The sequence below is a fragment of the Vigna radiata genome, chromosome 6, assembly GCF_000741045.1.
Source record: "Vigna radiata var. radiata cultivar VC1973A chromosome 6, Vradiata_ver6, whole genome shotgun sequence".
NCBI classification, from domain to species: domain Eukaryota; kingdom Viridiplantae; phylum Streptophyta; class Magnoliopsida; order Fabales; family Fabaceae; genus Vigna; species Vigna radiata.
This window is the reverse complement of record NC_028356.1, coordinates 33569362-33585890: the sequence shown is the minus strand read 5'-3', so window position 1 is coordinate 33585890 and position 16529 is coordinate 33569362. Positions and strand designations below refer to the sequence as shown.

The following is a 16529-nucleotide window of genomic DNA, read 5'->3' as shown; positions in this document are numbered from 1 at the left end:
TTAATGTGTGTGTTTATGTGAATGTTAATGTGAGGAATTGGTTGTGGTTTTGTATAAGTGTACGCTTTAACATACGAGAGTTCTGAAAGTGGGTATCTAGTCATTAGATAACACCTTTCTTTAGGATTCTATAGAGTGTAAATACTACTAAAAGTGCACACATACATTGAACATATATGTCAAAGGCATATTTGAGTGTAGTGTCAACTGTTTGTGTGTTGATATGAGTTATTATTTTTATAAATGTTTAGCTTATATTTGATATGGTTTAATTGTTTTAGAAAACCTCTTTATACATTACCTTACCCTCTCATTTTCTTTTGGTAATTCCTTGTGTATTTGTGTTTTTCTTTTTCGATTATCACCTAATCGGTCTGAGTAGATAAAATGTAAGTGTTAAAACATATGTGGAAGGAAACGATAATCCAACATAGTTTTTATTTGTGGGCGTCTAGTAGCTTTTTTTTATAGTAATTTTAGATATATTTTTTAATATCAAATATTTAACTTGATAATTATATTAATAATTTATATTTATTTGTTGAGATAATCGTTTTATTTATCAATTTTATGACTTCTTATTTTATTAACTAAATTGTTAAAATTGGAGATGTTACATGTTTTAGCCTATTCTAATTCTAATCATTTAACTAAGATAGATAATTAAAATATATAACTGTATATTATACAAATCAAATAAGAAAGAACGGAGGGAAATTAAATAAACAACACTTCACTTGATATATGAATAGAAGAAGAAGAATGTTCAAATGTTGTGAAAAAAATGTTGTCTAAATATCATTATCTTTTTATTATACGGAAAAAATTTTCATTTTCTTTATCAGACCAAGTCAAACGAGAAATAACTATTTTTTCTATGTTTTTTTCCCCCTTCTTATTTATTTATGAAGATATTCATAGTGAAAAGCAATACAAAGTGGGAATTTAAATTGGTACGAAGTCAATATACCATGACATAACGAATTATAAATTAACCAAAGGAAGGTTGAGACTACCAATTCCTATTTATCACATGCAACATGTTGAACGTTAAAGTCTAAACTAGTAAATAATTTAAAAGAAGTTCTAAAAAGATAAAATAAGAAAATATAATAAATATATTTTGATATTTTAAAATAATTTTTTTTAAAAGGATAGTTGTACTCTATTTATCCTAACTGCATCCTTTGAGATACTTAAGATAATAACATGATACTGTTTAGTCTCTCATTAAACTAGGGTATTGCTTAAGGGTATCTCCTCATGCTTGTCGAGGACACGTTATTATGAGGTAACTTAGCAAAAAAACTACTTCAAATTTTCACAGGTAAGTTGATCATTGAACCTTTCACCTAATGAACCCATAAGTATGACTCATTAGATTGGGACCATGGTCAACAAGATATACATATAAACAGTATTTTAATTGTAGCTTGACTTTACTTTTACATTTAATTCATATTGTTGGAAGTCCCACATCGACTAAAGATAAGGCCATTTAAGTATATATAAGTGGGTGCAAACCCCACCCTACAAGCCGGTTTTGTAGGGTTGAATTAGGCTTAAAGTCCACTTCTAACACATATGTGACCAGAATATCTAATCAAGTACTAACATGAGCCTTGAAGAATCTTCTGTAGGCATCTCACTCAGTGAGTTTGGTTCCGCAAAAATAATGACTATTTTATTGTAGAAGATACAAACAATTAAATAAGAAACACCATAGCATGTTAGAGCATGTTTGCATTTCAGTGCTTTTGAGAACTATATTTACTCTCAAAATAGCAAATTCTTTGTTTTTCACTGTCTTGAGATTTGCATATAAAATATTGAAAAACTCAACAGTATACTCTCAAATTTTATCCAAATATAGTCTTTACTATGACACAGTAAGTCATAGTTGGTGCCGAGGGGCAAATGAAATAACACAACAGTATAAAATCTATATGAACAGATTACGGCAAATGCATTTTTTATTAAAAGGAACTACTACTGATTTTTTTTTTTCCTTTTTTACACTTCTGTTATATGAATGAAATTTATTTTTCACATTACTGTGATACATAGGCCTAAAATACATTTCTAAAACCTAATAGCAGCAGAAATTATGTGAATGATTTTTCTTTTCAACTTAAGAGGAGATGATTATCATCATTATCACATATGATGAAGCAATATTCAAGAGGTGAAAGCACTGTATGAATAGGAAGAGTTTTATGTACAACATGAAATGGAAATAGTTGTCAATGGAGCAGACTAGGCTGTGGCTGCAGCTTCTTCTTCAACAGCCTGTGATGCTGGGAGAAGGGTGCAAATGAGGTTGCGGTCACCATACACATTATCAACACGTCCTGATACACGTTACATTTGTTAGTCTAAGCATTTACATTTGTTACATTCAGCATTGCACAAAATATTAAACAAGGGATGATAATGGTGGTAAGGTTTATCATGAGAAGGATGTCATAAGAACATACTAAGAAATAACTTTAAATCTAACTTAACCCTACAAAATCAATCCATCTCACATCGAGACATATACATCTCAAGCATGCGACTAGATATTTATGGGTGCTCCAACATGATATGTTCAACAAACAACAAATCTTATCTTGATAAATATTTTTAAATGATTTTGATACCATTTTAAGAATTAGGCTCTAAATCTAACTTAGTCCTATAAAACCAACTTTAAAGTGAAGTTTGAACTTACTTATATACTATAAATTCGTCTTATCACTAGTTGAAGTGAGATTTCAATCAGAAAGCATAGTTATATAAGCAAACAACTGCATGATTACCTGTGGTAGGCCAGAACTTTGAAGCACGGAGCCACGGAGCTGGGAAGGCTGCATATTCCCTTGAGTATGGTTTTGTCCATGCATCAGCCATGAGCAATGATGGTGGATGAGGAGCTCCCTGCAGAACATTTTAGATAATCAGTCAAAAGTGCATGAAGTAAGTTGAAATTGTGAATGAAACGCACAGCCAATGGCAAAGAAATTGTATGATCTTGGACCACCATCTGTCTATAAGCTCTTGACTGGATCATGTAACAATCTCTCATTTTAAAGGGTATGTTACTAGCACTTTCCAACACACCCTCTGTCTTACTAGATTATGTAATAATTAGTATGCTACTAACACTTCTAACATGCCCTCTATCATTGATTAAACATATTATTGGAAACTAGTAATTCATGAGGGAGTAAATAAGTGACTCTCAAATTTTTGTGATTTCCAACAAGTTTTAAACAGCAATAGAGTGTTGAAAAAGTTAGTTACTATTTAAAAGGTAGCCTTGAAATGTCTTGTGTACTGTAAATAATCAAAACTGAAACAAGCATTCATCTTTTTGTGTAACATCATATCAATGAAGATCAAATTTTTTACCTTAAGCACATTGTTGTTTATGTCAGCCTTTCCTTTCTCTATTTCAGCAATTTCTTCTCTAATTGAAATAAGAGTATCACAGAACCTGTCCAACTCGGCCTGCAATGATGATTAGTTGGATTAGAGAAGAAATTACTCAAAAAAAGGGTTCAAAGGTCTAATTTTCCAAGGTTAGTATCAACCTTGCTTTCACTCTCTGTAGGCTCAATCATGAGTGTGCCAGGCACAGGCCATGACATTGTTGGTGCATGAAAACCATAGTCCATGAGGCGTTTTGCAACATCTTCAGGCTCAATTCCAGCAGTATTCTACAAGGGAAAAAGCTTACAAGTAATCAGAGAAAGAACAATTCTAAATGATTGAAAAACATCTGCAATCATGGAATGGACTTACCTTGAAGCCTCTCAAGTCAATAATGAACTCATGAGCAACTGTTCCATTGACTCCCCGGAAAAGAACTGGGTAATAGTTCTGTAGGAATAAACGTATAAGTAAAACCATGGATCATATATAGATTCATAATAATATGAAACTAACTAGAAAAGGAAAGAATACATATCATCTATGAAAAGGGTCAAACCTCCAATCGTTTGGCCATGTAGTTTGCATTCAAAATGGCTATCTTTGATGCATCAGTGAGTCCTTTAGAACCCATCATAGCGATGTAAGTGTAAGAGATTGGCAATATGAGTGCTGATCCCCATGGTGCAGCAGAGATGGTACCAAGTGGTTGAGGATTTTCAGGGGCAGGAATTCCACCAGTTGATATCTTCATTTTGAAAACAGAAAATAAACAGCAAGAACAAAGTCACACAACTGATTTATCTTCACAGGAGTTTAACTTCTACCTATGAAATGAAAAGGAACAATGCTATCCAATCTAGACAATTAAACTAAAGACTAGTTGCTTTTTTCTGTGAAAGCAATGCACTTTCTGATGAATGTAATAAAAAACATAAATTCATAACTATACACAACACCATCCACAACAATGAGAGAAGTGCTTACCACAGGGTGGGAAGGTAAAAATGGTGCCAAGTGTTTCTTTACACCAATAGGACCCATGCCAGGGCCACCTCCTCCATGAGGGATGCAGAATGTCTTGTGGAGATTGAGATGACAAACATCTGCTCCTATCCAACCTGGGCTTGTGAGCCCCACCTGTAAACATGACCAAATATAATTTGATAATTGAACACATATCTTTGGAAAATTAAGCTCAAATTGATAAATTCTGGGTCACTATGATATGAAGAATCTGACAACAGAACAATTTGTTGTGAAGAGTAAGGAAAGACCTTACTAAGGATTTTGGATCTATTCACATTTTGAAGAAGACTAACAAATGGAGAGAAATTGGTTTCTTGAACTCTTAGTAAATTTCATCCTGAACAGACAATTGGTCCAACACTAATTACATGAATGTAAAGATATATATATAAAAACAAACCTGTGCATTCATGTTGGCACCATCCATGTATACTTGGCCACCATTATCATGAATGATCTGGCAGATCTCATCAATACCTTCCTCATAAACACCGTGGGTTGAAGGATATGTTACCTGCAATTAAATCAAAATCAGACTAATGTAAACAATGCCCAGGTTTGACAATACCTCAATTAGCTGGTATAAAGTCAGTATTGAGTAACATTCTAAAGGACGCAAGTTGTACCATAAGTGCAGATAAGTTGTCCTTGTGTTTTTCAGCAGCCTTCCTCAACTCTTCTATATTAATGTTTCCCTTGGCATCAGTTCCAACTGAGACGATTTTCATTCCACACATTGCAGCGCTAGCAGGATTTGTACCATGTGCTGAGACAGGTATAATGCAAACATCGCGGTGATGGTCACCTCTTGCCTACAGTTTCCAATGGCCAAAAGATGTAAGAACCATCACAGGTATTTAAGAACATTTATTGGATATGATAATGTAGGAAAATCGTTGCATCTCTTGTAGATACTTGGCAATAGAAAATGACATATCTAAGACTATGTACAATTTGGCTGAAATGAAAAATACAATGTTACATTCAATAGTAATCACAGAAATACTTATATATCCTAAGACTAAATCAGAAGAACCATAAATTTCCTGATAAGTTATCATAATAATCCAAGTATGGTCCATACCAGATGATATGCACGGATAACCATAAGTCCAGCATATTCTCCAGCAGCACCGGCATTTGGTTGCAAGGAGAAGGAGTCAAACCCGGTGATGGTACACAACAAGTCACCCAAATTGTTGAACATTTCCTGATATCAAAATTGCTTGTTCAGACAGAAAAGAAATATTTATCTAATACATTCAGGGATGAAAAATTAAGTATATGAATTTCTTTGAGTGATTAGTGTTGTAAGATTATTTGAACATCGAATTACCTGATAACCTTCAGCCTGGTTAACTGGTGCAAAAGGGTGAATATCACTAAAGCTGGGCCATGTCACAGGCATCATTTCTGTCGTTGCATTCAGCTTCATTGTACAGGATCCCAATGGAATCATACTGTGGCATAGTGAGAGATCTTTTGCTTGTAGCCTATACAAGTACCTAAGCAACTCATGCTCAGTTTGGTACCTGTTAAGAGAAAATACAATTGATGTAAGCTTCCATAATATAACTGCATGAATTCAAAGTTCATGAAAAGGGACATACGTGTTAAAGATAGGGTGTGTCAGATAAGGGCTATTCCTAGTTAATCCAGAAGGAATTGCACTTTTCACTTCTGGTGCAATAGATGCAGCTGTGAAGGGGACCTGTATATAAATTAACATCAAAATCATGAGTAATGACAAAACTGTTAATTTTGAAATGAAATATAATGTGTAATCATACTTACTGGCTTTCCACCAGCAAAGACTTTGAACAGCTTATCAACATCCTCTAATGTGGTTGTTTCATCAAAAGCAACAGTGATCTGAAAAGCCACAAAGCTCCATTATCCAAAGGCATGCAAACACTATTAACCAATTTTAGTGCAACAAAAAGCAATACTTACAGTGTTTCCATCTACAACTCGCAAATTTATTTCACTTTTGATAGCTGCATCAGCAATTGCATGTGCATTGGAAGTCTTAACCTTCACAGTGTCAAAGAAGGGAAGGTCTTGAACTTCCACAGTTCCAAGTTTCTTTAATCCAAGAGCAAATGCCCCAGCAAGACCATGAACACGGTTTGCAATGTTCTTAAGGCCTTCAGGTCCATGATACACAGCATACATAGCAGCCATGTTTGCAAGAAGTGCCTAAACAAATCACCCCAGTATTTAATAAAATCCTCAGCCAACTCAAACGAAATCACAACATAGCTCCAGGAATACACTAACACAAGGCTTCATGATAATCCTTAAAAGAAAGTTCCCTCCCAAAAAATAGGATTCGAAACATGAATATATATTTAAAAATATAGTTTGATTCTGATACGTAAGTCAGCATACGAATTTATACACAATAAACTAATAAGAAATCACTCTCAATATGACTTTTAAACCAGATATTTCAATAGTCACCCATGTTATCATACATTACAAACTATGATTAAATGATAGTGTAAAAAACCTTTCAATAGATGGTGAATAAGTCAACAATTTTATGATATGGTAATCTATAATAAAAAGACAGCATTAAAACCATTTACACAGTCAGTAAGTTCTAATTGATTTCTAAAAACAAAGTAGAAATACTAAAACTATCAATAGCTTTTGCAAATGAAAAATAACTAAAAATTATTGAAGGAACCAAATAAGCAAGTTACCTGGGCAGTGCAAATGTTGCTGGTAGCCTTGTCCCTCCTGATATGCTGCTCCCTAGTTTGCATTGCCATCCTCAGAGCAGTCTTTCCTGTAGAATCAACACTGACTCCAATGATTCTTCCTGGCATCATCCTCTTGTACTCTTGTGATGTGGCCAAGAAAGCTGCATGAGGACCTCCATAGCCCATTGGAACTCCAAACCTCTGAGCTGATCCAACAACAATATCTGCCCCCAACTCCCCAGGAGGCTTCAACACAGTCAGTGCCAACAGATCACTTGCCATAACAACCTTCACCTCATGAGCATGAGCCTTCTTGATGAACTCCCCATAGTCCAACACCTCACCCTCAGTCCCAGGGTACTGCACTAGCACACCACACACATCCCCAGATTTGTAATCAATATCCTTAAGATCTGCCGTCACAACCTTGAGATCAAATCCAGCAGCCCTTGTCTTGCAAATATCAATGGTCTGAGGGTGGCAGTTGCTTGCGATGATGAAGGTCTTCTTCTTCCCCTTTTGAATGTTATTGCACATGGACATTGCCTCAGCTGCAGCAGTGCCCTCGTCAAGCAATGACGCATTGGACATGGGCAAGCCAGTGAGGTCAGTAATCAGGGTCTGGTAATTCAGCAGTGACTCAAGCCTCCCCTGAGATATCTCAGCCTGGTAAGGAGTGTACTGAGTGTACCAAGCAGGGTTCTCCATTATGTTCCTCAAGATCACTGGTGGAACATGAGTGTTGTAGTACCCCATCCCAATGTAGGACTTGAAAACCTTGTTCTTTGAGGCCAAATCCTTCATGTGCTCAATCATCTGGCTCTCTGTCAAACCTCCGTCGAACTTACTGAACTTCATCTCCTTCAAGCGGATCGACTTAGGAACGGTGGCGTCCACCAGAGAATCGAGGCTCTCAAAGCCAATTGACTCTGCCATCTTGCTCTGTTCCTCTGGGGTGGCAGAGTTATGGCGCCTGGGGAAAGTGTCACTCCGTTGAAGCGCTTCAACAGAGATGGATCGGGTTGAACCAACACCAAGGAGGCCACCAACAACGCCGCGTGACATGGTGGCGATGTTCATGCTCCTTCCAAGAAGGGTCTCTGTTTTGGATCCTCTGTTTCTCACTGCAGCGGAGGAAACAGAGGACATGCACCTAGAGGAAGAGTACAGCAACATGGGGGTGGTGGAAGAGTGCAGTAAGGATTCATTCTTCTGGTGCTGCTTTGCCTCTGAAACCAGACGCTTCAGAATGGCGCGGTTCGCAAGCCTGCGAGCACGTTCCATGAGTGCTGCTACAGAGAGAAAGAGAGAGAAAACAGAGGGAACAGTGTTTTGTGTTGAAATTGTGAGGTTTCGGAGTTGTGAGGTGTTTTTGTTTTTCTCGTTATGATTCCATTGGAGTTTGTGAGTGAGGATGGGGTGTAAAGTGTTGCTGATGATAATAGAGTCGTTTGAAGGCTATATAATTATATAAAATATCAACGTAAGTTCTACTTGCATATATATAAAATATAAAAAATAAAACGATGATAATATAATTATGTCACTTAAATACTTGATTTTGAATTTAATTATGGGTTTGTGTGCATGAAAAAGAGTGATTAAGAAAATTGGGTCCTTTAAATATGTCTTTTATGATAAAAAGATTGGTTTTTGACTTGTAATTGAAAATGGTTTGAACATTAAAAAACAGAGATTAAGATAGGAAAAGGTTGGATATTTCCGAAATGAATGGGTAAAAAATGGATGATTTTTTTGTGGGGGTGATAAAATATGGTTTTTGAGATCTGGTGGAAATGGTAGGTGGTTGGTGAGTGAGAGTCCACCAATGAAGGAAAATGACAGATTGAAGGTTATCACTGTCTCAGAAGAAAACACCACAAACTGTGGAAGGGAGGAATGGATGGAAGGCATTGAAGCTGGGAAGATTGAGTTTCAATGGAAGACAATTAAGGTTGTTTTACATGGAGAAGGAAAAAAAGATGTTTTGTTTTTCTTTTTAATTTTGTGAGGTTTGAAAATGGTAAGATTCTGATGAGTAGTTTGTGGCAGATCCTTCACAGAATCAGCAGGCTTATCTTTTGTGTCTGACAAAGCAAAAGGCTAATTTGGGGTTTTGATATTTTGGGGCTATGTTTTGGTTGAGATAGATGTAGTGTGAATGGTGTGAAAAATGACACATTTTGATGCTTAAAGGAACAATCACAATCTGAAGTGAGATTTTTGATTCAGGTTGGAACTTCCTTTATTTTAGGTGTGACACTCAAAGAATTTGATAAATGAGGTTGTTGAGCCAATTTAAGGATTCATTAGTCCATGAATCAAAGGTTGCAATGAATGAAACAATCTTTGCAGTTTTTTCAGAAAATTCAGAAAATCTTGTCAGTAAAAACATGCATTTTTGGTATGCAGAGAATGTTGGTACAAAAAATACTACACAAATTTTACATTGTAATTTTTGATTAATATTTACTTTTATCAAGAACTAATTTTTATAAAAAAATGTTGATATACCTATTTTTATACTCAAAAAATTCAAATATTGAATTTAAAAGAAAAGAAAAAGTTGCTAATTAGACACAGAAATTATTGGGAAAATTCAGCATAAGGGTGGTAGGTGAGAGAAAAAAATGCATGCTTTATAAGCACATTATTAAAGCATAATCAATGGTTTGGTTTGTAGTATTTATCAGAATTGTACTACCACCATGTGGCAATAATCAAGGGTTTAATTGGTTCAGGGTTTAATTATTTTATTTATTTTTTCTCTTCTAATTTTTCTAATGCAAAAAAAATTGATGTACAATAAATCAAAAGGATTGAAGGAGTGAAGATCAACTACAGATTCAACATAAGAACTTTTATTTAAAAGCACGTCAATTTTTTAATTATTTTACTGTCAATATCTAAATATTAGGTATTAAACATTTAATTAATATAATTTGAAGAAAATAAAATTGATAAAATTTATTTCAGTTATTGCATAAAAAGGTTTTATATTTTAAAATGAGATTTCGGTAGTTTTTTTTAGGGCATGTAAGTTAGAAATATAATTAGAAAAGAGAGATTGAGAGAATCGATGGTTTAAGGGCATGGCAAAGGGAATCTATTTTATTTTCAATATTTTTCATAATAATAAGATTTACAAAATTATAAATTCTGTATCAATACTTGAAATCTCAAATTAAATTTTCTTTAATTATACTTTGACTAATTTTTACTATATTTTTAAATTGTACTTGATGGGTGATGATGGGTTTGGTGGACTTCCCATTCAAAACATTATGAATTGAATATTAATATATTATTTGTATTTAGATTTGAATTTAGAACGACAAGTTTATAGCTTATTAGTTTAATTAGTCAGTCAAATTAACTTTTATTTAAGAGGTAGGAATTTATTTATTTTTTTATTTACAAATAAGGAGACCAAACTCTAAAACTAAATTTGCATTAAAATATTTGAAATTTTAAAAATAACTATGAATTATTTGGATAGCACATATTTCTTTTTTTTTTTTTTACATATTGTGATCTTATAAAATTTCATTTTATTCTCGTATTATGTTTATGATATAAAATTGAATTAAATTTAAATTCTATTTTTTAATATATATATATATATATATATATATCATTTATAAATATAAAAGAGATCAAATTTAGTTTTATATCATTTTATCATGGTCTGTGAAATTGAGTCCAAAAACAATGAAAACAGAAATGAAGAACAAAATAGAAATTATAAAGTTATAAATTAACATTGTGTTATTGTTCAGAAATTGAATTATTAGAAAACACATATAATCAGAAATTCAAAATTATTAGAAGTTAATTAAAATAGAAAATTACTTCATCAAATACCTACTTCTAACTATGTTTATTTCAATATTTGGAATTAGTATAATCACTCTATTTCAAAAGTTGATATTAAGAAAAAAAACTACATAGTATAACTATGTTGCAGAATTTCTTCTAAGTTACATAATAAACTTCTACACAAAAATATAACCGTAGTTCAAATCAGAGAAAATTTGCAAAAGCATAAAAGAGAAAAATAGAAAAAAGAAATAATATATATATATATATATATATATATATATATATATATAATCCCTTTTTATATACCACTTTTCAATTATTTAACTACTAAGGACTATCACTTTTCCTATGTTCGATGCAAATGGACAATCATAACAAAAAGAAATACAATTACTAAGGACGGTAAACTAGTATAGTTAAAAAAAATTATGATTATTTTAAAAAATTTAAAATAAGTAATTACTCAGATAATTTTATTTAAATATTCACATTTAGACAAACTATAATTACTATTTTCGAAGCATTTCACGTATTGAATCAGACACTTGAGATTTTGTATCTATCATAAGTCTTATAAAGATCTCGATAGATTTTGGCTTATAATATCATGGTTCTACCCAACCCTCTTACTATGACACGTTAGAAATGTTATTTTTCAAATTAAACTTTGTCATAGGATCTTACATCAACTTTCACTAACTAAATATATGCCTAGTAAAAATACTTGGTAGAGTCTGGATAATCTTCTACTGAATCATTAGTCAATACACTTTACGTAAGAGTGGAATACTTTATCTCTTTAAAGTCATTCCACTTTCATCACATCACAACTTTCTCATCACATTAATAATTTAAACTACTATATATATATATATATATATATATATATATATATATACACACACACACACGTGTTTTCAAATTTCATATCATTACTATATTATCATAGTTGAAGAGCCTCTTATCAATGAGCGACAACATGGCTCGTCCAACGAGTGAATACTAGGAGAAAATCCTTCAATGTTTGCTAAGAGAGTGTCTCGCTCATTCAACAAATAGGACCACTGGGAACAATTTGCATAAATTTGTCCATTAAATCTTATCTCACCTAACAAGTAAGACACTTTTGTTTCTCTAACTTTCAACAAATATGTTATCGCTTAGTGAGAGTATTACTCACCTAACAAGTGGATCCTTTTTTTCCTCTCTAATTTTGCGAATTATACTTTCACTTATGAGTGAAAGGCTTGTTCAATGAGTTTGTATAATTTATAAATCATATAAAATCAATTGTAAATATATTTTATTGGCCTTATAGTAGGTATTTTTCTTTTCTCTCGGTCAAAACACCTTATACCAGGTAAAATGTATCAGTTGAACACCAATTGAATCAGATTTACCGCGATCCTTGAAGCAAACATTCATCAAACCATAATCATAAATATCCAAATCTACTAAAGCTATCAAGTAAACCAAATCACAATATCAGTATTGTACTAGTGAATTTCTTAAGCAAGTCAATTAATCTATTTTATCAATTTTAATCAATCCAAATCAAAATTCAATCACTACCTCATTCACAAATTGAAATAAACTTTTTAAATGACTAACTTCTTTTACCTATCTATGAACAAACCACTACAAAAACAATTGCATTTACCTATAACAAAAATCAATAGGAAATGGGAAAAATCCGTGGATAAGCACTAATTAGGGATGGATTTTTTGTCTGTGGGAAATATCTATTTGTAGGTAATATAGAGGGTCCCCATCCATAAGCATTTGAAAACTAAAAACCTTAGCAATTTTGAAAATGCTTACCCAACTCATTTAAGTCCCAAACACAAAATCAAATCTCGCATAAGGTTCGATTAGGGTTTTTTAGACCCATTTTTAGGGTTTTTGAGAATGAGAATCAAGGCTTCGGAATTGGCTGATAACGGTTGATTTACGTGTTTATATGTATATATTTTGTGAATAAACCAACTCCTTCATAGCTTTTACCTTGTTTTATCATCAAGTTTAGTGTGTTTTCTAGTTTTCTTGTGTTTTATTTAGTATATGCTTGTTTTTACCTATAATCTCTTTATTTAAGTGTGTGAAATAAATGAATAGGAAGCAATTTTAGTGGAGGAAAACAAGCAAGAACTCAAGAGAACATGTTTTGAGACAATAAAAGATCAATTTGAAGCAAATACCCATGTTGGACGCCTTTGGAGCAAGTAGATCTGTAGAAAAATAGAAAAAGATGCAGTGCAGAAAAATCAGGCTCGGGCCCCCAGAAGGGGGCTAGGCGCCCTTCAATTCGTTGTTTCACCCAGAAGAAGGGGACTGGGCGCCCCAGGAAGGGGGCTGAGCGCGGACGACGCTGATGTGTCAAAATGAGTTATTTAAACATGGGTCTCGCGATTTTTTGGGCATTCTTCTCCTCCTGCACTTCATTCTTCACCTAAAGTGATTGAGAGAGGCCCTTAGAGGCTGCTTGCGGCGCTGGGAAGCTCTCCCTTCTCCTCTTTGAGCTTTAAGTTTCATCAATGGTGATTTTGCCCCTTTTGGATTGAGGAAGAAGATGGGTCACAAATTGGAGATGGAATTCGAAGGGGAGACGCAAATGGAGCATGGAGCAGCTGCCAAGAACCTTGAGAAAGGCTTTGCATCTTCTTTTTGGTTCCAATTTCTTCCCTATCTCTTCAATTTCGTAGAACCCTAAGTTCTCCACCATTGAGGACTTTTCCTATTTGTTGAGATTAGTTGTAAAACATGAAATTCTTATGTATTTTGTGATGTTAATGATATATGTTTTTCCAATTCATGTTAGTATTCAACTTCTATGCTTAATGATTGCTTTGGATTGATCACCCATGCATAAATTTTGGTTCTTGATGTATTGAGAAATATGATTGAACCTAGAACTGAAATTGAATACCTATTGGATGGAATTGAGATGTTTGTGAATGCATGAGAATGAAATGGATGAATCCTAGTCTTGACAAATTGTAAATACACCATGTTAAATTTCTTGCACACCAACTGTTTGATAAAATACCAAAAAGAGTTTCTTGTGTTGTTTTTGTGTATTTTGATGTCTAATTGAGTTATAAAAGGAAGAATTGTCATGTGTTACACAAGTTCCTTGAGAGAGAATAATATTTATCACTTGCTACACTACGACCGATACACTTACCGTTAGTTTTCCAGTCAACATTGGCGTTCGATAAAATGAGTGAATTTCAAAATGATTGAAGTTCAACTCATTTTTGGAGGCCTGGGTGTGTTGGTGAATTTTAGAGAAACACATGTTGGTGGATTTGTGCATTTAGTGGATTTAGGACGTGTTTGTGGATATGGAAGAATGGGATATTAGGAATGAAAATATTACCATTTATTTTTTTTTTCTTACTTTTATTTTACTGATAAATTAAATAACGTTACCCATGGATTTTGTTTTCTCATGAAGCATCTACATATGTAAGTTTTTTATTCGAAACACTTTCATCCAATTTGTTATCAGTGGATAAATCCCGTAGATAATAAATTTTACACATGGATTTTATTTCATAGGTAACTTTTCATGGGTAATTTAAGTTTTTCTTTTACTGAACACACACACAACTTTTCTGTCTTTAGGTATTCATAATTACAAATCTTTATAAAAAAAGTTCAAATTAATGATCCGATCATACCTCAACCATCATAATTAAATAAAGATTCATATACAGTTTTGAGACGACACATACAACCTTTTAACCTCACATATATAATGCAAAAACCAAGAAAACTTTAAGATTAATTTACTTTGTTCGACAAACTGAATAGATAGAAAAATAGACATTATTGTAAAAAAGTCATAAATATACTTCGACTTCCACCACATAAAAGATAAAGTCATAAATGTAGATAAAAGACAAAGAAAAAGTTTAAAAAAGATTTAAAAAAAATAAAAATCAAACCGATTAATAAAAAATTATATTTATAATTTAACTCTTCGTAATAAAATAATTGAATATCATTCTTTTAAATTACTCTTAACTATTTTATAAGTACTTATATTTTTAACTAAAAAATTTAATAACCTAAAATTTAATTTAAATAAAATCTGTATAAAAAAAATGTACTATTTAAAGTGAGAACGAACTACAAGGAATTTTCTTTATGAAACATGGTGACATTGATTTTTATTTTTTTTTCCATTGGTGACACTCTATTAGTTAATATTTTAATTCTAAGGTTCATAAGAAAATAGTAAACTAACTCTTTTAAATTGTGATCTCATTTTCACTTTATTATTTATACAATATAATATAATCCTTGGTCGATATATAAAGACACTTTCATTATTCAAATATCTCACCAAACATAAGTTATTTCCAAAGCAAGACTTTGTAGGAGAAAGTGGCTATTAAAATTGTCTAATCTTCTGTTTTACTATTTTAATATAAATTTTTTATCAACATCATGACTAATCTCCAACTCAAATTCTTGTCTGTTTATTAAAACTGCTAATTGCATTATTTATGATATATATTTTTAATTAGATATCATAAATTTAATTTAGATTAAAAAAACATAAATAAAATATAAAACTAAAAACATATTTATATATCTATACAGATATTTAGATATGAAAATTACTAAGCTAAAGTGTAAGTATCAACAATAATAAAAAAAGTGAAAATAATTTATATGATAATAGATAAAAAAAATTAGTCAAAATCTTGATAATCAATAGTAATAATCAATTTAAAATTTAATTAATCATTAATTACAATTGTTATTAATAATAATGAATAATTTAAAAATTAATAATTTTTTATTTACAAATTAATATATAAATTAGTGGCTAATTTTTTTTTATCTCTAATCGCTGTTTAATTTTTTTAATATAAGAATGAATGAACCAAATATTTAAGGTTTGCTGTAATTAAAGAAAATATACCGATTAAAATATATTCTCCTTGTACCACCATTGCTGCCTTTATTGAGGGAATGAAATGATTCTTAATGATTACAATTATCGGAAGAAAAAAAAAACAATAAAATACAAACAATAAAAAGGAATAGAACGTTGAATAAGATATATAAAGAAAAAAAGAGAGTAAATCTGAACATAAATATACTTTTAAATTAATATTTTGAACAGAAGACATTAAAAGGAAAAAAGTTAAGAAATTGGACAAAAGTTGAAATATTATAGAAATTTTTTTATGAATTTAAAAAAACACTTAATTTTTTAAAAACAAGTTTTAGTTTCAAAACATTTTTTTATGATTTTATAAAAAGAACATTTAATCCCTTTTTTTGTTATGAAGGATTTTTGTGCAAGTTTTTATACCAATTAATATTGGTACATCTCATTCATGAGAATAAAACAGAAGCATTTTAACTTGTTGGTAAGGGTTTTTAGAAAGAAAACAAAAACGAAAACTCTACAGACCCATTTGACACTTTTTCATCTCACAACCACGTGTGTGTATATATATATATATATATATATATATATATATATATATATATATATATATATATATATATATATATATATATATATATATATAT

At 31.7% G+C, this 16529-nt stretch overlaps 1 protein-coding gene across 1 annotated transcript; it reads right to left on the bottom strand.

Moving 5' to 3' along the window:
• Positions 1-1955: 1955 nt before the first annotated feature.
• Positions 1956-8619, bottom strand: LOC106764689 (glycine dehydrogenase (decarboxylating), mitochondrial). Its single transcript, XM_014649023.2, has 15 exons — positions 7152-8619; positions 6397-6642; positions 6238-6315; positions 6054-6154; positions 5780-5975; positions 5528-5653; positions 5070-5255; positions 4844-4957; positions 4402-4554; positions 3974-4162; positions 3787-3864; positions 3576-3701; positions 3394-3492; positions 2802-2919; positions 1956-2351 (listed from the first exon to the last, which is right to left on the bottom strand). Exons 1-15 carry the CDS (start codon positions 8433-8435, stop codon positions 2257-2259), a joined length of 3189 nt encoding a protein of 1062 aa, XP_014504509.1. The 5' UTR covers positions 8436-8619; the 3' UTR covers positions 1956-2256.
• Positions 8620-16529: the final 7910 nt, after the last annotated feature.